Source organism: Pseudopipra pipra, chromosome 20 (assembly GCF_036250125.1).
Source record: "Pseudopipra pipra isolate bDixPip1 chromosome 20, bDixPip1.hap1, whole genome shotgun sequence".
Classification (NCBI taxonomy): Eukaryota; Metazoa; Chordata; class Aves; order Passeriformes; family Pipridae; genus Pseudopipra; species Pseudopipra pipra.
The window spans coordinates 1462981-1489261 of NC_087568.1; the positions used below are offsets into that span (position 1 = coordinate 1462981).

Below are 26281 nucleotides of genomic sequence, written 5' to 3' on the forward strand. Positions count from 1 at the left end.
ATTCTCTCTCACACTCTTCTGTGTTTTGTCTCTGTGAACAGTTCTATAAAAACCCTCCTTGCTGGTTTGCTGTAATCCAGACAGAGCCTGGTTCAATGGGTTAAGGGAGTTTGCCTTCCTGGCCCTTCCATCGTGCATCATGTCACATTCAGGATTTTATTCTCTTTCTGGACAAGTGAAGGTTGTGCTGCTTTCAGGGTAAGGCCACTGTGAGATGGAGAGTCCATAGGATGTGTTCTTTCTGGTCTAGCACCAGAACATACCAGTGTGTTCCCTGAGTTATCCCTCTAGGATTGAGGCGTGGATATTGTCAGTGCAGGACTCTGCTGTTACTGCAGGGTCCAGGAAAAAATCTGGTGCAAAGGATGAAGGGCAAAGAGGTGTGAGAATATTAAAGAAATAACATGAAATTATAGCCAGTCCCCAGTGGTTGCCCGAGGGGACGAGGAGAGCAGTGAAAGGGCTGCAGTGTTCTGTGTCAGAGAACGGGACTCACAGGCTGTTCTGGGGGTAGGAATGTCTTTGTTTTTTCTGTGACACCTTCTCAGAACCCAGAACTGGGGGGTGTGTTTAAAGCAGTGAATCCCTTGCCCAAAGAGCAGTGACTGTGGAGCAGGTTGCCAGAGGAAGGCCCAGCAAAGAGCAGGGATGTGACAGGAGGTGCCAGTGGATCAGAGCCCTGGCCTGCCATGGCCTGGGTAGCACCTGTCTGCAGCAGGACTGGGGCAGCTGCACACAACAATGGAACAACGTGTGTGAGGCTTCTTTGAACCAGAGTGACTGAACTAAGCGTGTTGTGTTCTGCAGGCATCTGTTTGTTGTGGGGAGAGATCCCTCCTGCACATAGCTCTGTGTGCAGTGGCTCTCAGACTGGTCTGCAGCACCTGGGCTCTGTGCCAGGGAAAGAAGAGGCTGTTGACAGGCGTCTCCTTTGGAAAATGTCAGGAGTCCTCAAACTGCAAAGTGTCAAATGATATCAGTTTAATGGTTAAGGGGGTATTTTACATTTTTTAGAAGAGCTGAGTGCACTCCCACCAATACAGGTGGGAGGAGGTCAGGGCTGATTTTCACTGCACAGCAGACAGAGAGGGGGAGAGGAGAACTCAGTGGTCACAGTCTGAGGTTTTGCTGGTATCACCTTTGGTGGGGTTTGCTGCTTGTTTGCGTAGGGCAGGAACTTTCCTGTCACTGGGGCTGGGAAGAGATCAGAAGTCTTGACAGGTCTTTAAACCACAGACACCATTACAAGTTAACCAATCCTACATAATATTCCTCCCATCTACATCACAGAACAGCACATGCTGCTTTGGGCATGGCCTGTTCCAGTCTCCTCAGCACACAGAGAAAAATATATCCATGGAATTCTCAAAATTCTTCTCTTTTTTTCCTGTAATTGCAGACAAAAGAAATAAGATACCATTCAGCTCTACAGCCCAGGAGTTTATGATTTAAGCCATGTGTTTTTAGAATAGCATCAGTTATCAACAATAATAATCCACAGTAGTACACCTGTGGTTTTAGGATTTTGGCTTTAGGCATTGCTACATTTTTGCCAGACTTGTTCTACCTTCCCAATCTACAAATGTGCCTTGAAGAATGAGGCATCCCTTAAAACATGGAGATTATTTTTATCACAGGACCCAGCAGATTTCTGTTGAAGTATTTCAGAGTGTAAATTAAAAATATATGCTGTAAAGCAGACACTGTTCCTGTCATCCCAGTTTGTGAGCTGTACATATGGGAGTATGTAAAAAGCAGAGTGTGCTGTGCAGGGATCTGGATGGATAATAAAACAGCTGCCTCGTAGATTCCATCTGCTTTCTGTACTGAATCTTTTTAGGTACCAGACATTTTTCAGTGTTGTTATTTTCTCCCTTTTTTTGTTTTTAATTGAGTGTTCAGTTGAGGTCCAGCACATTGTCCCAAAGCACTGCAGGTCTCTTGCAGCCTGATGTGTGTGAGCCTGGGCACATTCAGGACAGGGCATCTCTCTCCCATGTCTGATTGGCTTGAAAACATTCCAGCAGCTTTTGAACCAGCCCTGCATTTCAGAAGGAAGTGGGATATTCATGTAGAAAAGCTTTGTTTTGGAAATCATTGGAAACACCCCTCACTGCTAATTGAGAAACGCTTCTGTCTACATGTACTGACAAACCAGTTTTCATCTGGTTGGGTTTTCTTTATGCATTTCTCTCTGGCTGCACTTGTTGCTGCACGTGAACCAGCACCTCTAATGTACTCACAAAGGCTCTGTTTTGAATACCACTTTAAAAAAAAATCTCAAAAGACATCCACAATTAGTTTGAGATAATGCTCTGCTCACGAGCTGTTACCTCACAGACCAAAAATGATCTTTTTGTAATGTTTTCTTTAGTATAAAAAACCTAAATAGCTGTGCTGTGGAAGTTCCCTGGGCATATAATAGCTACTTTATGAGATGTGGGATCTGTAATTTTTAAGTAGTATTTTGATAGTGTAAAAAGGAATATAAGATTTTTCTTCTTCCAGCATCTCATAGCTTAAGTCACTTGTCTGATAATTAGTAAACCAGTGCCAGATCTGCAGCCATAAAATTGGCTTTCTGCAAATTTTCTGTCCTGTTGCTTTAGAAGTATTTCGAACAAGACAATTAAGCAAATATCCAGAGGAAAAAGGTATGCTGGTAAACAGCTACTGGTGAGGAAATGCTAATTTAGACATTTCTCCCCTTCACAGAAAACAAGAGTACACACATTTAGGACAGTACCTAGAGCAGCAATTTAACAGCTTTTAGCACTGTAGCCCTGTGCTGGTTCCTGCCCAGCCTCCTCACAGCCCAGGTAATTAAGTTGATGTTCCAACACAGCTTCACCTGCTGACCTTTCAGAAACAATGTGTTTTGCTGCATTAACAAATTAACTTCAAATCAGTGGCTCTTCCAGTAAATATGGAGTGCACAGAGTTGGAACAGGCTTGCCTGTCCCGTTGTGGTGGCAGACAGTGAGAGCAAGCTGGAAATGAAGCCCTGTTACCGAGGGTGTGGTGCCCACTGCCCCCTGCCTGCTCTGCTCTGTGCTGCCCAGCACTGATCCAAGCCATCCTATTGCCCTGGGAATGTGCAGCTTGGCTCACTCTTCTGTTCAGATCTCTTCAGGGCTCAGAAGTGCAATACATCCGAGGCCTCAAAACAAACTGTGTTCCTGGTAGCACTTCAGTGGGTAAGATAAATCTGAGTGTGAGTTGGATTTGCCTGTGTTGTTACAAGCACTGGGGTCACAGTTCTGAGAGTTAACACGATGCCTGTTTAGAAGTCCAAGAGACACAAAAGTTTCTACACCTTTAATCTTTTCCCAGAGCAGCATTTGTATGTGTCTTTATTGTGGAAACACATAGAATTATTTTTTGATCAGAGATGAAAGCTTAATCATGTGTTATATCTAAATCTCAGCTGGAAAAAATAATGCAGTGACAGGATAAGGATATGAAAGTATTGTCACCTGCAAAGGAGTAGTTTGTTGTAATATAAATGCATTGGGTATTTGTAGTGTGTTTATTTTCACTTACACAGAGCTAAAGGGATACTTGCACAAGTAGTTTTGGGTTCCAGGCCATGTCATCTGGGCAGTGCATTCCGACCTCGAGCCAGGACAGGAGCTGAGCACATGCTCACCCCCAAGTGTATGGAAAGTTTAACTGGAAAGTTTTTCCCGTGCTCTTAAATGTCTGGTTTGAGGCCTTTCCCATAACCCTTCACAAGCACTAAAACCACTCGAGGTTTTAGTGAAAGCGTTTTTGAGTATCCTGCTCTCCCTTGGCATAAATGCAGTCTAGAACATTTGAACCTCGAGGGCCACGAATCCCCCTTGAGCATCTTTGTTGTCTCAGTAAATTTTGGCTGACTGGTCTGGAGTGCTGCTCCTGCTGCCTTTGGTGTGACAGCAGCTGTGTGCAGCCCACGTCAGCAGCAGACGTGGGGACCTGTCCTGTCGTGGCAGGTCTCAGGTCATGGGATTTGCCACTGTTTTGGAAAAATCAAATAAGGAAAAGGGCCTTTCGTGAGGTGAGTATGAAGGTGAAGGCCGTGCTGTCAGCTGCTCGTGCCGCCTGTGCCAGGAGGTGGAGTGTTCCCTGCAGGTGACTTTAATGCAGTTTCCACTTTGCCGCCGCAGCACAGACTCCGCCCGCCCCGGCCGCCGCCCCCCCGGATCCAGCGCTCGGCCCGGCCCGTGAGTAGCTGGGGTTTGTCTCCCTGCACAGCTTAACCCTGCCTGAGCTGCCTCCTCCAGCACTACTAAACCTGGCCCTGGGACTGTCCAGCTGCACAAGCCGTGTGTGAGCTGTGCTCCTGACTCTCTCTCAGCCCGGCACCCGGGGGCTCTGCTTCTCTCTGGAGTCCTGCAGCTCTGCAGGTAACGGGGCTGCTCTGCCAGGCTCCTCTGACCTCTGCGGGGATTGCTTACCCACAAAGCCCTGCTGGGCTGGCAGAAGTTTTTAGCCAGTGAGCTTTTGAAGACTTGCACTGAACTCAAATACGAAAGGAAGCAGAAGTCTGAAGAGAAAATATTCTCTGCAAGTTATGCTTTAAATTACCTTGAGATGCTTAATTCTTCTCCATGGGACAGCTGTGTGAGTAGAGCTGAAGAAAGCAGGTGGATGTTTGGGCAGTAGGACACTGGTACCACGCTGTGGAGGACATACACTGAGTCATTCCAGTGTAAAACAGGCATGGCAGGTTGGCCAGGGGAAGGGACTCTGCCATGGAAGGACTGCACAGAAATTACTGGCAGTGCAGTACCTGTCCTGTAGTAGGCAGGGATACCTTATTTCAGCAGTTTTTGCCCCAAAACACTCCCTGTAGGACAGTTGTTGTCTATGAACTCTGCCAGATGGCTTTAAAACTGGAGACTCTGCTGGATCTGCACCAAATTTTTATTTTTTGTAGTAGGGCAGGCAACAGGTATCAGTTTAGGAGGGGTGTTGGTTTTTGCAACAGCCTTGGAAGATATTTATGTCTATTCAGGACTTCAGCTTCATGAATATAATTCCCCCAAATCATCTTACTTCTTGCTTCCTTACACATACACACATGTTCATAAGAAAGAGAGAGATGCAAGTTTTCAAATCTAGTCTTGCTAAAACTTGTTAAAATATGTTTTGGATGAGCAGGTAACTGGTTAACAAGTGCACTTGGGTGTGTGTTTTAACTTTTGATCTCTGGTGCATGTTCCTATGTTACATTTCAATAGCATGTGTTTCTTCTCCTCCTTCTTAACTCTGGGTGTCCAGCTTAACAGAGTCACTTCTATGGATTTTTGCTCTGAAGATTTCTGTTTCCTGTGTTTAAAAAGGAGCACTGACTATGTTTATGTGTGTTCTGTTAAATGTGATTGCCGTGGGAGACCCCCCAGGTTGTTCCACCGGGATCAGCCGTTCCCTGTTCCGTGGGGTTCCCGTGGTGCTTCAGTGCCCTCGTGTTCCATGGCTGGCAGGTGTATGAGGGCATGTTGTGATTCCTCTGCACCAGAGCTGCTGAGCAGTGCTGTTCAGATGGAGTCATTTATGACACGGGTTTATTACATTTATACATTTATTACATGCTAAGACTGTTTAATCTCCCAGCTGTAGTGCATTAATAGTCCTCCCTGTGATGTGTTTGGTTCAACTGTCTTTGCTCCCAATGTGATTGATAAAAGGTTGGAAATGTAATAATGAAAGCTCCTGTTGCATTCATCTGGCTGTGTCAATAAGTGGAACAGAAAGGCTTCATTCATCAAGAGGAAATTCAAGATAAATGTAAATGATTATAATCACTCCCAAAAATATGCTTGTACCAAATATACATAAATTTGTTGTTGTTCAGAACTGTTATTTGGCTTTTAATAGTTGAAACACATTTGTGTGTGTGTAAATAATACTTTGTGCAGCTGCTTTTCCCCTCTCTCAGTCTTGGCAGCTATTCCAGAGGTGGGTACCAGCAAGTCAGTGATCCTGGCCTTGTGCACAAGCACTGAGGGAGGACACCAGGTCCCTCTGCTCTTCCAACTAGGGCCACATAAGAGCAGAATTCCTGGGAAATTCTTACTGCTGCAGGGAGGACTCCATGGGCACTGGTGCTTGCAATATGAGTCACTGCTAATAATAAAGCCAAAAACACACACCAAAGAAAGGCTAAGGAAGCAGAACAGAGATGTTCTTTGCATTCTGCTGGTTTGGAAATGAGCTGTGGTGGTATTATGAAAGAGAGAGGGTTGTTGCTTATAATTAATGGAGATCTGTTTGGTCTAACAGTGGCTGTTTGGAAACTTTATTCAATTAGAAAAAGTTAAAATATAATAATTATGCCTAATGTTGATGGGGACAGTAATAAGCACATTCAGCCCTTCTGCCCTGGGAGTTTACCTTTGTTCTTTTGGCAGTGTGCTCACGTAATTGGATTTCTTTGATACTTTTGCATTTGATAAGCATTTAACCTTGCCTGTTTTTCTATGTGAGGCTCAAAATCCAGCAAGGAATGAGTTGATTCCCGGCTTTTCCTGCAGTTCCCCCTGAACAATGCCCTAAATCCCCCTTGGCACGTCACCCCACTCTGCCCTGGGCCGGTGGCCCCCGGGGCCACCCCAAACTGTGCTCTGTGTCCCTGCTCCCAGCACACCCCCAGAGGTGAAAGTGTCCCAGCCCGGTGACACCCAGCTTTGCACATCAGCTCCCAGCTCCCGTTTAATTAAACAGCTGCCTTCTCCCTCTCCTTCCCCCTTCCTCCGCGGTGCTCCCCTCTCCCCGGCCCTCCTGCCTCTCTCCCCCCTCTCCTCTCTCGTCTCTGCCTGTTTTATCAGCCCTAATGAAGCAGTATTCTTCATCGATCCTGCTGATTGCCAGCCCATTCCTTTTGTTTGTTGGCACCGAGCCATTCTGCCGCGCTCTGACAGCTCAGCTCCTCTAATTAGCTCTGTTGTTCTTTTCCCCATGTTTCACCACGTTGCAAGTTCAGTTGAAGTTGCCACAAACTTAATCCTTCCATTCCTGCCATAAATTCACATTCTTAAGCCGTCTTTATTGTAGAGAGGAGCAGCCTTGTGTGGGGACTGATCTCCAAGACCTTAACATCTGACCTTTTCATAAGCCCTTTTTCCTAAGAAATAGTGGCAATACAGCTTGGATTTCTCTATCATATCTGCTGTGCACCATTTCCTTTGAAATGAAAATTCAATGCAATAATGCTGCTGCTACCTTCTGCATGCTGGTGTGCAGGGCAGGAGCACTGCACACGATTTGATAGCTTTTTCCTGGCTGGAGAATTTGAGGTTTATGTGCCTGGGAAGAAAAATACAAAAAAAAAAAAATTAAAAAATTTAAAAAAAAATTTAAAAAAAATTCCTCCCTCAACAAATAATAATTAAAATGATCCGTGTTTGGGATTTGTGTCTGGTGTTGGATCAGCTGAAGTGTTTGATCAGAGGTCTCTGTGTGTGTAACAGGTTCGCCCCCCAAGGCCTCATGTTGTCAAGAGACCCAAGAGCAACATCGCAGTAGAGGGACGCAGGACGTCGGTTCCCAGCCCAGAACAGTAAGTGCTTTGCTGCCCTGCACTCACTGAAGGAGGCATTGAAAAATACTGCAGATCAAAGTTATTTTTTAACTTAACAAAAAATGGGATTTTTAAAATTTTTGGAACATTGTAGAGGAAGTGTGAAAAGGCAAGAAACCAAAGTTTGCTTATGAGAAAATTCTGGTTTGCCAGGTCACACACAGTGGCATCAGCGTGGTCGGTGAGATTCTCAGGTGTTGGTTTGTTCATCTCTGAGTTGGTTTGTTTTGCACTTTTCTTTGAAGGACATGGTCAGGCACAGCCCTGCAGACCCAGCCTCCTTGCCAGGCTGTACCTGGGAGGTTCAGACCTGCCTGTTCCAGGGTGATGGCACAGAGGGCTGTGTCTGCTGGCAGAGGGCAGCACCAGGAGGGCTGTGAGGAGCTCTGTGCTGAGGGCTGGGAGGGCTTCACTGGCTGCCACAGTACCAGCAAATTCATCACCCCTTTAGCTGTGACAGTAAAGGGGTGACATTCCAAACCAGCTGTGCTGCTGCAGCCAGGTGCTCCTGGATAGAACGTGTTGGTCTCCAACATCTGTCTGGTGTGTCCAAGCAGTGTGTGCTGTTACCTTGGAGAGGCTTTTTCAGCTGCTTTCACAGATGTTACATATACCAGGACTTTTTACAGAGCACCCAGTACTGTGTGGGTGCCTGAGGAGTTAGCAATGGGCCATCAAGGGAGACCCTGAGCAGAGACTGGGTGTATTGGACTTGCCAGCACAGCCCAGGGGACAGAGCTGTGTGTGACAGACACAGGGGAGGCTGCACCGTGTGCACTTGGGAGCTGCAGTTGTTGGTTCTCTGGGGTGTGGCTGCTCAGCTGTTCGCGAGCTGAAGGTCCCAGCACCAAGTTCTGCTGGGCACAGCCTGGCATTAGCTGCAGTTCTTAAGGGTCCCAATAAGGAGGTTCCACCCCTCAGCTGGGAATCTGGGGAGCTTAAGGACTGTGCCTTTTGGTTGGGTGTCCCTCACCCCCCAGAGTGAAGAGCAGGGGCAGCTTTTCCCAGCCTCTCCAGGTGGGGAGATGCCCTGGCTCTTACCTGAGCCGAGTGGTCTCTGTTCAGCGTTTGCCGTTTTCCAGCAGTTATTTGCCGTTTTCCAGCAGTTATTTGCCGTTTTCCAGTGGAATTTGGTTGCCCTCTGGTGGAACAGATGCAGAGCCTGCAAGGGGCCCGTGCTGGCCCTGCTCTGAGGTGACAGGGATTTTTAAACTGAAAGCATTTCCTTACTATTTGATCTGCATGGAGGTGGAGGATAATTGAATCAGTGTCACATTTCTGTGTGTTCCTCTGGAGGGTTCTGCAGTTTGGGTTCCAAAGCTGCTGCCATTCCAGGGGGCTCACTGCTAACGTGCATCTTCAGATCCTGCCACCATCAGACCGCAAATTAACAGAAACATGAATTTTAACCATACTATTTATACACCACAATATATATTTTCACTTGTGTTACCTGGTAGCGTTGGAGGTGAGGAAATTTATATCTTTAGTTACCTGAGTTAATTTTTTTAGTATGTATAAAAGGAAAGCATTGTTTTGGGGGTGTCTGTGCTCATTTTCTAATCAATTAAAGCACAGTGGGGCAGGAGCAGTGACTGCAAAGAACACCCAAGATTGTGTCTCATGTCTGTTGTTAAACCAGTGTGTTTAGAAGAGTCAGAATTGTCAGTGATTTTTTCTTCTATTTCAATAGAAAGTTTATTTCTTTAGAATTGTATCAATAACTCAAGGTTTGTGATGTTTGATTCTTAAAAATTTGTCCTTAATCTAAAATTTATAATTTTTAAAAAGCTTTTCTAGCTCTAAGGTAACAGGAAGAGTTTGCAGATGAGAGCTCAGGAAATGCTGCATTACCAGCCAGGGCAGCCCTGACACTGGGCTGTGCCTCCTTAAACACAAATGAGCTGGTCACAGAAATAAGGTGTCGCATTTTCAGCAGCCAGGCAGATTTCTGAGAGCTCCCTTTTACACCACAGTGAGATTTCCTATTAGCTGTGGAATAGGCTCTCCAGAGTGCTCTGGGATGTCTCCCAGCTGGCTCCCAGGGCCTGTGGAGCGGGAGGAAATGGAACGGGGCAATCAGAGGGTCGGGCTCCCAATTAGCGGGTGTCAGAGGCCCTGGGGTGCTGTGACAGGTCATTATGGCCCTGCCCCAGCCCTGGCCACTGGCACAGGAGCTGCTGCAGTCCCTGTGTCCAGGAGAACGGGCTGCAGGGCCGTGCTGGGCATCACCAGCATTTGGGATGGAGTCAGTGGTGCTGTGCTGGATGGTGCAGGCTCGGGAGGCACATTAAATTCCAGGTGTAACCAGGCTCTCAGGGCTCCCCCACACAGCATCTGGGGATGGGAAGGTTTTCCATGGCCTCACTGCAAGCAAGGAGCTCTGATAGTGTTCAGGATCTGCAGGAAGGGATTCCAGGGGTAGGTCTGAGCTGTGTTCAGGTGGAAGAGTTCCCAGGTAATCCCCTCAGTCCCAAGTCTCCTATTTCATACCAGCAGGAAAAAGCCCATGCATCCAAATCCCTCATTCTCTGCATTTCACTAAGAGGCACAGATTCCTTAATTCCCTAGAGCTCCTGTATGGCTGTTCTTTACAAAACTATACCAATAAAAAATTATTCTCCCTTAGATTTGGGGAGCCCTTTTTAGGAGGATAATGTCAAGTCCATAGACCCCTTTGTACCATAATGCCTGTCCTCAGGAAAGAGCAACACTGTAATCAAATACACAAATTTAATTTTCCCATAACTGAAACATCCTTTAAAATTATCGCAGAATTCTCCTTATTAATTCCCATATCCTGCACTCCCGTTTTCTGTACGTATTTTTTTTCTATCTCAAGTACATTTAGGTGTCAATTAAATTTGAAATATCTACATTTGTCAGCATTTCATTTTTGGCCAGCGTGATGTGCCGCTGATTTGTCCATGCATCCTGACACATGAAAAAAGCTGCCGAGATGCAGATCTCCCTCATTAAGCGGAGCCCGCCGTGGCGGCGGTGCCGGCGCCGCTCTGACACGGTATTTACGGGCGCTGTCAGCGCTGTCACCGCCGCAGCGCCACAGGGACCCCGGGCTGTGCGGGGCGGGGACCCTGCGCTGGGCACGGACACGGCCCTTCCCCTTATCCCCTACCCTTTTCCCTTTCCCTCCCCCTTTCCCTTCCACTTCACCTTTCCCTCTTCCCCTTTCCTTCTTCCCCTTCCCTCTCCCTTTTCCTGTATATATATACATATATATATATATATATGTGGAAATTCAGTGTCACTCTGGATTTCTGGACATCACATTAGGTTTTCTGGACTCATGTTAAATGGTAGCTTACTCTCCTAAGACACAAAGATGTGTATCTGAGTTCAAAACACGAGTATTTATTAGGTGTCTTTGCTTTCTGCTTTATTTTAGGTAGAGCCTTTTATTAATGTAAATTGATTTTTTTTTTTTAATTATAGTCACTTTCTAAAAAGAAAAAAAAAAAATTAAAAAAATGTTCAAACCAGTGGTTCCCACTGCAGTGGCCTCCCCTCCCTTCCCCTGGATACCTGTTACAGCAGGAGAGGGTAAAACACAGCAGTGCCCCAGCTTTCATGGAGTAAGGCAGGCTGATTTAACACCATCAGCTGCAGCCACTGCCACCTGTTAGAGACCTTGTATTAATTAGCTCTGTCCTGATTGTGAATAAACATGCAGTGGCAGTGGCAGTGTCCAACTTCTTTTCTGAAAGGAGAAACGATTTTCAGTTTACCAGAGAGGAAAGAAACGTATACTGGATGTTTCATATCCATCCTTGGGCAGTTTTGATTTTATTCTAGAGTGAAGCAGTTTTAGTATGAAAAACAGGTACAGGTAGGAACTGATACCTGGAGTCAACTCCTGTGTGTGCCAGGCTAATGCCAGTGTATGTGCAGCAGCAGGGAGATGTGATGGGTGTTTGCTTGCAACCAGAGCTCCGAGCCGTGTGTCTGAAGAACAAGGAGATGCCCAACCCCAGGGAATGTGGTGGGAGATGGGTTTGTGTGACACCCCTGCACTGTGCTGTGACTGCAGCTCACAGGGCCCTTCCCGACCCCGTGGCACCCTGGCCTGTGTAGCAGAGCTGTGGTTTGTGCCCCTGTGAGCCCTGGGCAGTGCAGGCAGCCAGTTCAGGGGGGTTTGGAGCCTCCAGCTCTCGGGTTCTCTCCTCGGGAGCTGCGAGCACTTCATAACTGCCTTCTCTCTTCCTGTCCCCAGCCTGGTAAAGCCCATGCGACACTATACTGTCTTCCTCTCGGAGGACTCCTCTGATGATGAGTTTCAGCAGGAAGAGGATCCTGTCTCTGGCTTCTCTGAAAACTTTTTCTTCTCTGCTCCTTTCGAATGGTCTATCCTTTACTCTTTGGTTGTGCTCGTGCCGGCTGCCAACAGTGGGTTTTGCATTGCTCAGGGTGCCTGCTCCTGTACTGGCATTTTGGGAATGCTCCTGTGGTCTCTTGGTGAATGTCCAGCGTCTCTCCTGCTTGTTTGTTTTGATGTTGAGCAGCATGCAAAAGCATCCTCCTGCATGAACCACTGCAGCAGCCCACAGCCTACTGGAGCTCTGTGGGATGTCCCCCTGCCATTTGTCCTTTGTTCCAACGTGCTGCTCGTGCTCCTGTCCAGGCCTTCTGCCACTCTTCTTTGTGTGGTGCTACTGTGATCTTGGGTTGTCCTGTGAGCCTTGTTCCAGTGGGTTTGGGTTGTCCTGTGAGCCCTGGTTCAGGGCAGTAACCAGCCTTCTCCAGTGTCACCTGTTTGATCCCAGCCTCTGGTCTGTCAGGTCCCACATCCCTGGGGACTCCCCATGCATGTGTCCTCCCAGGGCAGTGGGTACAGTCTGACAATTACACAGGGAGCAGGAGGTTTGTTGGGTTTGTTTGTATCCACCTTTTGAACTGGAACTTGTGGTACAGTTTAACAAATGCAGTCACTGGCTTGACCAGAACCTGCAGAAGAGGTTCCAGGGCACTGTGAGCCGCTGCCTCAGAAATCCATGTGGTGCCAGAGCCAGGCAGTTCAGGAGCTGGGAGGTGGATCCCGGTCCCACTGGAGCAGCTGGAGCCTGCTGGCCACAGCTGCTTGGACCAGGCTGGAGGAGGAGGCTCCAGTGTGACAGGGGGTCTGCAGGTCCTGACATCCAGTGTGTGCTGCAGAGGGCAGGGGCAGGCTGACGGGAAGGGACGGGACTGTAGGTGGGTGGGATGGGGAGGTTCAGTAGTAAAGGGTCACAAAAATGTTCCCCTATCATGTTTGGGGTGGAGGAGGCCAGTCCTGTTTGCAGAACGTTGCTCAGGGGGGTTGCAGTGTGACTCAGTGCAGAGCACACAGGAGGTGAGACTGAAGGCACGACCAGGGTTTGAGATCCCCCTTCCCAAGGCCATGTCCCATCAGTGTCTGCCTTGTACCTGCAGTGTCACACTCCTGGGGTTGGCTGTGCCTGCTGTGTGTGCTGGGAGTGCAGTGAGCTGGGCTCTTTGGGAATTTGCATGATATAGATGCATTATGATAAAATATGGAAAGAGGAGGAGGGTTCTTCCATAGGATCTGTTTTTGCAGGTCTCACAAATATTTTCTTTTAATTGAAAGCTTGTTTAAATGCCACAGTACAACCAACTGCCAGTCAAGTGCCAATCCCCACAGCCATGTGTGGCACTTGCTGTTATTAATTGGATGCACATCGTGCTGCTGTTCTCTGTACACACCAAAATGCAAATGTGCTGGTTCATTTTTTTTGCTGAGGTTTGTGCAAGAGAAGCATCCTGCTAACTCAGCCTGGGCTAGGAATGTAAAGGAGGTGTCTCCATAATGGATTGTGCTGTTTCTTGATAAGATGACACCAGTGAAATCATTGGAACTCTGCACAGTGTTCCCAATTATTGCAGGAAAACACTGAATTATGTTGTGTGCTGAGTTGGCTCAGAGCAGGAGGCTGGAAGTGCCTGCAAACACAGGCCATGCCCGGCCTGAGGGGAGCATGGAGAGCTGGCAGCCTGTTATCCCTGCCCCCAGAGCTCCCTGCCCAGCCTGGCTGTACCTGCATGAGCACAGCTTCCCTCTGAGCACTTCCACCGGGCCTTGCCTGCCTGAACACCCCGGGTGCCAGGGCCCCTCTGCATGTCCCCCTGCCCGCGGGCACTGCCCACATCCTGCCCTGTGTGGGCTCTTGGGGCCGGATCGGGCACCAGGAGCTTTCTGTAACTCACCCAGCTCCTTAGGAATAGTGTTTATCACAAAAACATTTCAGAGATGGCCCTTTCCACCGTGTGTCTGTCCCTGCCAGGCCCCAGCCGTACCGCGCCCTCAAGGAGTCAGACAGCGCCGATGGGGAGGAACCGGAGCGGGGCAGCCCCGAGAGACCCCGGGAGCCGCTGCCCCCCAGCCCCCTGCTCGCCAGCACGGCCACCGACATCAACCTCCTGCAGGACATCTTCCCAAACCTGGAGGTGGAGTCCCAGCCTCAGCCTCTGAGCCAAGCCAAGAGCCTGGAAGACCTGCGGGTGCCCGCGGAGGAGGCGGAGCAGCGCTGCACCTTCGACTACCAGGTCTGGGGGCTGGGGCTGCACAGCTCAGGCTGAGCCTCCCTCAGCCCGTGGGGAACCTCTTTGTGTTGTTGGGTAGATCCTAGTAGTAGTAGTAATAATAATAATAATAATAATAATATGTGTTCTGGGCAGTCAAAGTTACATTTCTGATGCTTTCTTGCAGAGAATGGACTTGGGTGTGTCCGAGAGGAGCAGGATTGTGCCAACCATGAAGCTGTCCCACCCCTACAACAAGCTGTGGAGTATGGGCCATGATGATATGGCCATTCCCACCAAGTATTCCCAGAGCTCACCAGAAAGGTCCCTGAGCACCCTGGGAAACGTGCCCCCAGTCACCAGGAGACCCCGGAGCAGGGACAGTGGTCTGGCTCCCGCAGAGAAGGATGAATCCAATCCTGCCATTCAAGGGAACATCACCATTCCGAGGCCACAGGGAAGAAAGACTCCGGAACTGGGGATAGTGCCACCACCACCAGCACCCCGGGCGTCCAAGCACCAGACTGCAGCGGGGTCAGGGGAGACCCTCCCCACTCCCAGCCGGGTCTCTGATCTTATCCCAGAGCCCTTTGGAGCAGGACACGTGTCCTTAGAGCCTGAAATCCAGCAGTCTGGGAATTACTGCCCTCACCCATCTCAGCTGCTGTCCGGTGCTGGCAGCACTGCCGAGATGCTCCAGCCTGTCAAGGTGCAGGCAGAAGGTGCAGGTAAGGACAGTGACTTCCTGCTGGACCTGCTGGACCCGCTGCGAACGGCGGGCTGGGAGGGCCGGGCCCCACCAGGGCCCCCCAGCCTGCACAGCCCGGCCCCCACGGCTGCCTTTGGCCTGGGGGGAAGTGACTTTGTGCCTCCTCCAGCTGCACCATTTGTCCAGCCCCTGGGCTACCCTTCCCCAGCCCCACCACCTTTTCTACAGGCATCCCCTAATCCATTCACCCAGACACTGCCAGGAGCCCTTCCAGTGTCCCTGGTCAGACCCCCGAGGGGCTCCTTCACCCCCTCCTTAGGTCACGCCTACAGCTCCAGCTTCATAACACCCGGTGGCTTCTACCCACCACAGAGACCTCAACCCAACCTGTCAACTCTGTCCATGCCAAACCTGTTCAGCCAGGCTCCAGCTGTGCCAGCAGCTGGTTCCCTGCTCCTGCAGAGCCCTTCTGCAGCCAGTTCCCTGCAGGCAGCGTGTCCCAGCGGGCCCCCCAAGCCCCCAACGTTACAGGTGGGCCAGGCCAGCACCAAGGTAGATCCCAAACAGGCTCTGGCTCTCCTGGCCAATGAACCCCCTCTGCTCCCTGCCAGGCCAGCCAAGGGCTTGGAGGCAGTGTTACTGTCCTCAAAGTCTGAGGAGACAAAAGATCCATTTGAAGATCTGTTAAAAAAGACCAAGCAGGACGTGTCACCCACGCCAGGTAAGGTGGAACAGCTCAGAAAGCGATGGGAAACCTTTGAGTGACACTCGATGGCCTTGGTGAACCTTTGGGAGTGACAGAGGGGTTTTGGTTTTTTTGAGCCAGCATAAACCAAGCATTTCTTTTACAGAAGGCTGAGCCAGGACAGCTGCAGGACCATCACTGAGCTGCAACTCACACACGAGGGGGTTTGCCCAGAGTGCCCCGTTGTCCCCGTCCCTGCCACGGCTCCCTCCCTCCCCACCACAAACCCCGGGATTCCTGCACTGACCAAAGCGGGAAGGGAAGGGGCTGGGTTGGGTTTTCCACACAGCTTTTCAGGCAGTTCTACTGATGCAGGAGATACTCCTTCCCTGTTTTGAGTCCTTAGCACATGGCACACACTGTGCTGGGGCTCATTCCTGCCTCTGGGAATGGCCCTCATTTTTTCTGGCACTACACATAGAAAGACAATATTATTTTGTTTCCACAGGCAAAGTACAGCAAACAAACCTGGGTTGTGGGCTGCACTAAATTAATCCATCAGGCTCTGCTTTGTCCTGTCTTGGAACCCAGAAACTCTTTAGGAGGTGCTGTGGGATGGGGCTTTGACTCTGGGCCTTGCAGGGGCACAGTTGTCCCAAGGCCCTGGTGCCTCAAAACCACAGCACAGAGCAGCTGCTCGGGTTTGGTCCTGCGTCTCTGTTGGAAACTGGAAACACCAGCAATTGTTTTTTGGTTTTTGGGGGTTTTTTTTTAGTTTGTTTTTGTTTAATACATCAGAAATTAGAGGCCATAAAGAGTATCCTAGTTCTTATATATGTGTATCTTAATATTATCTGTCAATAATATAAATGGCAGTATAGGAATGGAATGTAACAATATCTTACTTGATTATTACAAAAAAAGACAGGGCAGAATGGGGGGTCCCAGAGTTCCCAGCTCCCCAGGTGCAGTGGGAGGTGGTGCTGGGGGTGTCCCAGAGGGGGATCCAGGGGGGCAGCAGGACACCCCCAGCTTTGCCCTGCAGGGCTGGGACCCCTCAGCCCCCCGGGCTGGACCCTCCATGTGCTGCTCCCGAGACATGGAAAGGGAAAGGGAAGGACAGGGCACATCCCACGGGGTGTTGGGAGCCCCCTCTGCACCAGTGGAGTTCTGGGGAGACCCCCAGCACCCCGCGGGGCTGTCTCTGCTCCTCCTGCCTCACTGCAGAGGTGCTGTCCTGGGCTGGGTCTGGGACACTGGGGTGGAAACCTGTCACTCACAGAGGGAATCGTCACCACGGAGCCTTGGCCAAAGGAAATCACCTTGGACACGTGGGGAAATCCTTGTAAAGCTTTACCTGATTTCCAGTGTATCTATTTTATTCATGTAATCTTGGAAGTTTTCTTACTCTGGGGAATGGGAATGGCTGTCTGTGCATTCGGGTCTGGGCAATACAAAAGAAAAATATTCTCAACAGCTGAAATGGCACCGGCTTGGGAGAGAGCACAGAATTCCAGGGATATTCTGTTTGTGTACAGTGCTGTTCCTCTGACAAGCCATTCCCTCGGATTTGTATTTTCTTTTTGTGTTGGAAGACAGATGGGTTTAGTATTGCATAGTAAAATATTTAAAGTCTAAGATAACAGTTCCATTTTATTTTATACAGTTCAGACTATGAATGTTCTATAATTCAGTGTGGAATTTCAGAGCTCCTTTGCTGTGAGCTGGATGATCAAACTGTCTGGCTCCTGGTGGACGTGAATGGGCACTGGACAGTCAGTCCTGCCTTCACAGGCTCTGTGCTAGAACTGTTAATGTCACACAGGGATCAGACACTGAGGAAGCCCAGTACAGATGTTTAAAACCACTCAGTCCCACTGCAGTTCATGTCCATCTCTGGTTACTTTGTCCATATTATGGATCATTCTATGCCACTGAGTTTTGGACAAGCACTTGGATCATTTTCTAAGTCAGTTTTGAGGCACTGAAGAGAATTAACATTGCACTGAAATGGCATTTATCACCCTCACTTTATTTTGCACCTCTGAGATTCTCTGAGGACAAGGAGTTTGGGACTTTCCTCATTTCTGGAACAGGGTTTCCAAGCAGGAGACTTTTGGGCTTCTTGTAATAAAGAAATCAAACTCTCCCTAGGGCAGTATCGAGGGGGTTTTGTCTCACTTAAACTCAGGAATTCCTAACAGGATTCATTCCTAACAGTGCTTGTCTGGGAGAGCAGGCCAGGCTGGGAACCAGCTCTAGGTCTGACGTAGAAGGATTTTTGATGTTTTCACTAAATCCAGGATAAAAAGTGTTCCTGATACTATTCATCAGAGACATTATCCTCTACTCTGTCCATGTTCCTGTCCCCACTTTGTGTTTGGTACCATTTCTCTTATTTTAGCTGCCCTTAGGAATAAGTTTATTTAAAAAAAAAAAAAAGAAAACCAAACCTCTCTGGAGTTTGTGGGAAAAACAGCCACAACTCAGCGTAACCAGCTCTGGTTTTAACCAAATTTTATTGTAAATTTCTGTTGAAGGACATTCTAATTATATACAAATTATAAAATTTACAGTTACAAAAGAAATCAGGATCATGATCATTAACTACAGCAAGTCCAATTTTGTGAAAAAATATATTCAAAAATTAAATATCAAAAGAAAGTTCATTATTGAAAAAAACCCAAACCCTCCATAAATTATTTTGCAGAAATGCTCAAGACACTGACAAGAGGATTTTAACACCTTTGCTACTACTGGCTTTGGGTGCTTGAAATCCAAGCAGCTGCTTTGCTGCCCTGAGGAGCTGCTGCCTGGCACAGACAGAGCCTGGGCTGGGCTTTGTGCCCTGTCCTTGCAGTAGCTCAGTGAGCTCTGAGAACACAGGGCTGGTGTTCCCAAAACACCTGGAGGAACAGGAGTTCTTTCAGACCCTGCTCCTGGTTTTCCTGTGCACAGACACTGCTGGGACACCCCCTCACCCCCTCCCCACATCCCACTGCCAGGGGGCTGGCACAGGGCCCTGTCTCTGCTCTCAGAGGGTGCTGGGGCTCCCTGAGCAGAGCTGCAGGAAGCACAGAGCAAACCAGTCCCGTGGGCAGTGACAGCAGCATCACTGCCAGTACATAAACCCAAGCAGGCCCCAGCCCCCAGCTGCAGTCAGGGCATCTCTGGCACTGCCACATCCAGCTGCTTCCCAAACACAGCCGGGTGGGATCACCACTTGTTCTTTCAACTCCTCCTCAGTTTTAGAGGGAACATGAGCTTAGAGACAAAATATCATCTCCCACTCATTCATTTTTTTCTATTTTCAAACATTTTCATTCTTCTCTCAGCAGCTGCCTCAGTGCAGAGACCTGTTCTTAGCAGATACACCTGTTCTTAAACATTCACACCTGGTCAGTAGTTCTGTGCTCTTCCCTTTGCTTGGAACTAGAAACATTTACAGTCAAAGTAAAAAAAATAAATAAACCCAGAAGTGTACCAGAATAATCAGCCTTTTCTTCTGGTGGCAACGAGCTACAGTGGGCAGGTTCCCACCCTGCTTACTAACAGTATTTTTGAGATTAAAAAGCAGACACTGTGTTCTAAAATATTCTTCATTGATAGTTGCAGTGATTATCCTGAAACACTACTGACTTCAGACCTCACCTGTGCTGCTCTGCTGCATTTCCTGCCACAGGCTCTGCCACGTGTTTTATATGAAGAAGAAAAGCACATTCAGCAGCTAAAGCAGAGGAGAAGCCACAGAATCAAAGCCCTTCTCGGGGCAGTGGAAGGTGAATGTTGTGTCACTACAACACCAACCCTGGTTGGGTCAAAGGGCACTAGTTTGGCTCACTAAGCACCACTCCCCTGTACTGACAAGCCCAAACTGTCTGTCCACAGAGGTAGGATCTACAACTATTTCCTTCTCCCCTCCTCACCCAGCAGGTACTACTTGATGCTCAGTTGTTCTACACAGAAATATCCTCCTTTCACAAAGTTAAACTGTAACTGGCAACTCAGGCTCAGAAAGGCACTTCAGATACTCCTGTGGTTTGGTCTGGTCTCAAGGAAAGCTCCAGCAGCCCTGTCCAGCACAGTGGGATGTACAGCCAGGGAGTGCCCAGACAGGGAGGGGCAGCAGCTCTGGGAAGGATTTCCCACCACTCACTCACCTGGCTTAGCCTTGCAGAGGAGCCACAGGCACATGTTTTTTGAAACAACCATATTATTCACATTATTTCTGAATGCAGTGGTTCAATCCCCATTAACTGGACCTGCCTCACTTACTTGTAGGGTGTTTTTTCTGTTGCCTGCAGGGCAGTGACAGCCCCTGTGGCTCCGACCCCCGGTGCCCGCGGGAGCCCAGGGGCCCTGGCTGTGACAGCACCCGCTTCTGTCCCTGGGTCTGGGTCCCCTCCCACCCTCTCCTCCCCAGCCCCTCCACAAAGGGTCGTTTCCTCCCCCTGCTGCTCCTGCCCCAGCAGTTTAACCCGCTGTGTGTGGGATGAGCTGCAGGAGCAGCTCGAGCAATCACTGCGGTGGGAGCAGGCGCAGCGGGGGAGCAGCTTTGGAGCCAGGCCTGTCCTGCACACACAGAGGGGCTGCAGCAGCTCCCAGGGACTCACAGGAGACTCGGCCGTGGTGACCCGGGCTCAGATGAGCCGCTCTGTCGGGGGCATCTTGATGACGTTCCACATTTCCACTCGAGCCCCGTCCTTCTCCTGCCGGCTGGGGCTGTAGGTGCCCTGCGTCGCTCTCCTCCTCTTCATGGCGATGGCCGTGGCTGCCAACACCACCAGGAGCAGGGCAGCCCCCGCCGCCCCCACGGCTCCCACCACGGAGGAGTGGCTGAGGTGAGCCCACACTCGCTGCTGTGGTAGAACAGGGAGTTACTCAGAGCTTCCCCTCACGGCCTCTCACCGCCCTCAGCCCCAGGCCCAGCACCTCCCTTGCAGCAGCACCGACAGCTCTGCAGGCCAGGAGCTCCCCCCTTCCCTGTCCCCTGCCCAAGGAATGCAGGGCAGGCTGGTGACCCTTTTCCTGCTCCCCTCTCCCCTCCATCCCCCCCCCCCCCCCCAGAGTCCAGCACGTGGCAGCTCCAGCACTGCCCCAAGGCCCCGGAGCGCTGCCTGCACCTTCCCTGCACGGTACCGTGGGAATGTCTAACAGCACCACGTCATCCCACATGGATTTGTACAAGGACTGCTGTAATTCCTGACGATTCCCTGTAACACAGGGGCTGTCACAGGGCAGGAGGTCACAGCTGCTGTTGCTGTTGAAGACTGATAACCTCACACACCTGAGCTGAAAGAGTTGGGAGTGTTTCTCAGCTGTTGGCAAAGGCGGAGCAGTTCCACAAACCAGCCGTGAGCCCCCTCCCCACAGCTCCTGAGCGGGGCCCAGAGCTGAGCCTGCCCAGGGCTCCTTCCTCCCTGCCTTGGGAAGCAGTTTGAATGGGGCCACCCCTGCCTGGCAGTGGATGGAGCCAGAGCAACTCCAGCACCTGCCCCGTGCCCAGGGCTGGGCAGGAAGGGGGGCAGAGGCTCCCTGGGAGCCCCGGGGTGGCCGGGCCAGCCGGGGCAGCTCCCTCAGGCAGCGGCTGCCTCGTACAGAACGTCCATGTCGTTGTGCCCAGGCCTTAAGGAAACTGGGATGGGGTGGATCTGCTGCTGCAATGCTGGGAAGAGCTCAAGGTCCGAGCAGACCTTGCAGGTGCATCTCCTTGTCCCGGCAGGGCCTAAATTAGCCGCTCTTCGGGTGGCACCTTTAGCACACTGTCCATCTCCAGCCGAGCTCCTGCCACCTCCTGCTGGCTCGGGCTGTAGGTCCCCTCGGACTGGCGCCTCTTCCTTGCCGTGAGAATCATGAATATGAGCCCAATGCTGAGGAGCAGCAAAGAGCCACAGGCTACAGGGACAGCTACTTCAATTAGTGGGGAGGGGAAGAGAGCACCTGGAGTCCCTTTCTGTAAAAGAAATTAATGGAGAGACAATGAAACCCCAGTGGTTACAATAACTGCAACAGCTGACCCAAACGGTCAGGTTAGAGGGAAAAAGACTTTTAGAAAAGCAAAAATAAGGCACTTTTTCACACTGGGACAGCCCCTTAAGATGAAAATGCCAGTACACTCAGCATCCACATTGGGAGGCTTTAAAGGGGCCCCCTTACCAACATCAGACTAAAATACACAGGTGCCACTGGCAAAGATCTGACCAGTGTTGCCAAAAAAATATAAAGTTAATGGAGAGCAATGTAAATTTTCAGTAACCCCAAAAAATTTCCCCAAGCGGGGGAAAAAGAGTTCAATTATGCATCTAATGGCAAGGCAGAAAATTGATTTGGCTGTTAAACTGTGGAAGAGGCTTGAAGAAAACTTGCAGCAGGAAGGGGAAGATGTTAAAAAGGTCAGGACATGTATGGGAGATGGAGATGATAAAAGGCCCAAATACGGAGAAGAGAAATGAGAATTCTTTAGATTCTGGTGGAATTAAGGATGGCATGGAAGACAACAACAAAGAACTAAAACAACTGTGGAATTTCTGTCATGAAAGAAAGTTTTAAAATTACAGTACGCCTAAAAATATGAAATATTTCTTATTGCTAACAATGTATCTGCCACCTTGCAAACCAAAACAATTCCAGCTGGATTAGTTACAGCTTCTGGATGCCATTCAGTTTGTTCTCACACAACAAAGCACAGAAGAAACATTCCCAGAGGACCTGCAAGTCCTTTTGCCCCTTCCAAATGCCTGAAGTTCTGTTTGATGCCCCGAGCCTGCCCAGACCCGAGTGCAGTGCAGGGTTAGTTCTGGCTTTGCAGAGCATGCAGGTTAGTCCAGCCCCAGCAGTGCACCCCCTGCCTGTCCTTGTGCTGCTGCTGTGGGAGGGGGAGAGAGCAGGAGAGCTCAGCTGCCACCCTGTCCCTTCTGGCTGTCCCCAGGGCAAACAGCCCCAGTGCCCTCCCTGCCCACCACGGCCTGGCCAGAGGGGAAGGAAAGAAGTTCTGCAAAAAGCAAGGTGGTGATGAACATGAATAAAGGAATCCACAAGAAGTGTCCTGGGACAGAAGGGATGGAGATGCCTGAAGGAGTCTGTGCATGCAAACTGGAAATGTCAGGGTGACCTTGGCACGTGTTACAGAGCCCTCGGGAACAGCAACAGCAGCAACCCCCGCCTGGCACGCGGCCCTTTCCATGCAGGATGGGTTAGTACATTCCCAGGTTACCAGACAAGCGGCCTGTCCATGCAACAGCTGTACAGAGAGGAAGCAAGGTGAGGGTCCCAGCCCCCTGCAGGAAGGATCCCAGCCCCCCTGGACACTGGGATCAGACACACAGGGACAGCAGGGCCAGGCCTGGGGGCAGCGGCTCAGGGACAGGACACGGCTTTGAACTCGGACCTGAACCACTTTTAGCCCCACTTCATCCCACTTCCCTGCTCCAAACACATCCATTGCTACTCGGATGATCTTTGTAACTCTCATGCAAGACCAAATGCCAACTGAAATTCCATTCTCCAGGAAATTGGGCCAACTGCAGTAGTTGGATTACTGTCCAAAGAGTTGTAAAATCTATGGAAATGTGCAGAGACAACCCCAAAAGCCCTATGGCAGCACGTGCAGACACTGAGAAGTGTTTGCTGCAGTTGTTTGTATGCTGGAGACCAACACACAGCAGCACTGCAGGGAAAAAACCATTTCCCAGTTCAGGATTCTCTGGTCCCAGCTGACTCCCTCCCCGTGCAGGGACAGATCCCCAGCACCCGCAGCCCACGGCCCGGGCCGGCTCCTCCCCTCTCCCGATGTTTAAGGGCCCGGCTCCTCCCGCTCAGTGCGCAGCGCGGTGCTTACGTTGATGTCGCAGCGCTCGCCGGTGTAGCTGGCGCTGCACACACACTCGTATCTGTTCTCCGAGTCCTGGCACGTGCCCCCGTTCTGGCACGGGTTGGGCTCACACTCGTTGATATTGATTTGACAGCTGCAAAGGAAAAGGGTGTTAGAATTGTCGCTTATATTCTTGTGCCACAGGACACAAGATCGTACAGCCTGAAAAAGCCTCCTTTACTTGAAAAGTGCCTGTTATATCTTTTTCAGGTGCTTTCTCCAGGGTTCAACAACATGACATTTCCCCCCTTCACACCAACCCTCCTGCTGTGGTTTCTGTGGCACTGGGGCCAGCACAGGTCACCAGCACTGGTAGTGAGTTCTCACAAAGCACAAGGACTACTTGGACACAGTTCTTGCTGCAAAACCTGGTGTTGGCAGCAGGACGATCTCAGGGCTCCCTCTGCTCAAGGGAACGGCTCGTGCCCACTTTAGGAGCAGCCCTTTGATAGGCACAAGGACATAGGAGAGGGTGGGGCCTGTGACCCTCCCCCGAGGAGGAGCCAGAGCTCCGGCTCCCTGCAGCCCCCCAGAGCAGCACTTACTTCCTCCCGGTGAAGCCGGGCCTGCAGGAGCAGTTGGCTCCCCAGCTCTCCGTGACGCACCGGCCGCCGTTCAGACACGTGAAGTTCTTGCCACACTGCTGGGGTGGGAACGGCCACCTGTGGAGAGAAGGGACAGCCTTTGGAGCAGCCAGGACTGGGGAAGGGCAGGGTGTACTGGGCTCAGGGGGACAGGGCTGCAGAGGGTCGTAAGAACAGTCACTGGTGTTTCTAGGAAGGACTTTGACACAGGTGGAGAGGAGGAGTCTCAGAAATCTTCCTTAATATCAGAGTATTACTGGGAGCATGCCCAGAGAATATGCAGGAGCTGTGTCAGTACCAGGGCTTTTTTCAGTTGCCTGTTCTTGCTGATGGAAATACAATCAGGGACAGGATACTGCTGGAATGCCCGATGGCAGCACGGCCAGGCCTGGGAAGGATAATGCCAGTACCAGGTAACTGCACCAGAACACAGCAGGAATAACAGGAAATTCAACCTGGGAGGGTCAGATAACTGAAGCTCAGCCATATGAGCATTCATCTCCATGTTCCATTTGAACCTGCACAAGTTGTTTTGTTTTTTAAATCAATACAGGAATATGGCAGAGGGGAGTCAAGTCCCAGAGAAGATGGACTTCTTGGGGAACACTAGAGGGAAGTGACAACTAGAGAACTTGCCCTTTAAACAGCTCTGAAACACAGCATGGGGATAACCCACACCAGAAGGAAGGATCCTTATCCTGTACAAGGCTGAGCCCCGTCAGTGAGGATTTGGATCTGGACAGCACAGTTTAGGTGCTTTGCCTACCAGATACCAGCAATGAAAAATTTTCCCCAAGCATCCCAAAGTAAAACCACAATCTCTCTGGGGCTGCTGCAGCGGAGCAGCCCCAGCAGAGCAAAGCAGCCCCAGCAGAGCAGAGCAGCCCCAGCACAGCAGCCCCAGCAGAGCAGCCCCAGCAGAGCAGCCCCAGCAGAGCAGCCCCAGCAGAGCAGAGCAGCCCCAGCAGAGCAGCCCCAGCAGAGCAGCCCCAGCAGAGCAGAGCAGCCTCAGCAGAGCAGCCCCAGCACTTACTCGCAGCGCGGCCCCGAGAACTGGGGGGGGCACTTGCAGGAGTAGCCGTACACCCCGTCCACACAGGTGGCCCCGTTCAGGCACTGGTGCCGCACACAGTCGTCCACGTTGATGTCACACCTCTTCCCGATGAAGCCCCGGAAGCACTCGCACTGGAAGTCTGCCACGGCATCCCTGCAGTCCCCGTGGACGCAGGGGCTGGGCTGGCAGTCGTCCAGGTTGTCCTGGCAGCGCCACCCCCCCCAGCCCGCACTGCAGGCGCAGCGGAAGGCGTCGAACAGGTCGTGGCAGGTGCCCCCGTGCAGGCAGGGGCTGGAGGCACAGACGTCGGCCCCGGCACAGCCCAGCGGGACGGGGCCACCCCCGGCCTGCAGGAACTGCTCGGGCTGGGGGTACGGCCGGGGGGCCGGGAAGGGCAGGTACAGCCCCCCGATCTGCACCTGCCCCAGGCAGCCCGTGAAGTTCTCGGCCAGCACGACCAGCACGTTGTTCTTGAGGAAGTCCAAGTTCCCGGCGCTGCCCTGCAGGGTCACGTTCCCTGCCCCATCCAGCCGGAGCAGCCAGCGGGAGGAGGGCGCGGCCGGCTCCTCCATGGACACGGAGATGGAGTGCCAGGCCCCGTCCGTGACCGCCTGCGGGCTCTGGAAGGTGACACCCTCGATGCTGTTCCCACTCCTGATGGTCACAAGCAGGGAGGAGTTCCTGATGGCCACCTGCAGGGAATCCACCTCTTCCACAGCCCAGAGCAAAACAGCATCTTCATCCCTGGTCCTGAAATCCATGTGGAAGCTGCTCAGGGTCACTGATGTGTTGGTGGTAAATTCAATGGCAGAGTTACTATTAAATGTTGCATTAGCCAGACCTATAAATAAAGGGGTAGAGCATGAGGGATTTGAGACAGTTAGTGTCATGTCTGAGACAGACCAATGGCACACTCCTGGCAGTTCCCTCCCTAAGAACCTCGTAAGCTTAGTGTGAGCAGGATTACAGCCCGAGCTGCTGCATCCCTAAAGCTCTTCCTGTTTACAGTCACACCTCTGGGAATAATATCCAGCTCTGTGTAGTAATTTTTACTCGTCAGTCTCACTGCACAAAAATCCCACTATTCCCCTGAGTCAGAAGAGTGACAGAGCCAGGGCAGGTGACAGGCACAGAACCAGCTGTGCTCTGTCCCACCCGGGGCGAACCCACAGAGCCCATGCTGCTGCAGGAGTGTGGCCCTGGGCACCACTCGTTTTTGCAGCCTGTGTTTGTATTTATTTCAACAGCACAAACAAGGAACATTGATCCTACCCAGGGAAC

At 50.8% G+C, this 26281-nt stretch overlaps 2 protein-coding genes across 14 annotated transcripts in view; one reads left to right on the forward strand and one right to left on the reverse strand.

The window, feature by feature from the left end:
• DENND1A (DENN domain containing 1A) overlaps window positions 1-17641 on the forward strand; it is a 152995-nt gene extending 135354 nt beyond the window's left edge. For 2 of the 6 annotated variants that reach the window (XM_064676561.1, XM_064676565.1), the window contains 5 exons: window positions 4149-4205; window positions 7455-7543; window positions 11796-11924; window positions 13861-14122; window positions 14286-17641. In XM_064676561.1, coding sequence (XP_064532631.1) covers window positions 4149-4205; window positions 7455-7543; window positions 11796-11924; window positions 13861-14122; window positions 14286-15572 — 1824 coding nt within the window. In that variant the 3' untranslated portion in view covers window positions 15573-17641. The remainder of the gene's footprint in view (window positions 1-4148; window positions 4206-7454; window positions 7544-11795; window positions 11925-13860; window positions 14123-14285) is intronic. The other 4 variants (XM_064676563.1, XM_064676562.1, XM_064676564.1 and 1 more) reach the window with 4 other exon arrangements.
• Window positions 17642-17978: 337 nt separating this feature from the next.
• CRB2 (crumbs cell polarity complex component 2) overlaps window positions 17979-26281 on the reverse strand; it is a 55996-nt gene continuing 47693 nt past the window's right edge. For 5 of the 8 annotated variants that reach the window (XM_064676559.1, XM_064676557.1, XM_064676556.1 and 2 more), the window contains 4 exons: window positions 24980-25841; window positions 23908-24024; window positions 23330-23456; window positions 20667-21445 (listed from right to left, as the gene is read on the reverse strand). In XM_064676559.1, the coding sequence (XP_064532629.1) occupies window positions 21218-21445; window positions 23330-23456; window positions 23908-24024; window positions 24980-25841 (1334 nt within the window). In that variant the 3' untranslated portion in view covers window positions 20667-21217. Of the gene's footprint in view, window positions 20352-20666; window positions 21446-23329; window positions 23457-23907; window positions 24025-24979; window positions 25842-26281 lie in introns of those variants that run through there. The other 3 variants (XM_064676553.1, XM_064676555.1, XM_064676554.1) reach the window with 3 other exon arrangements.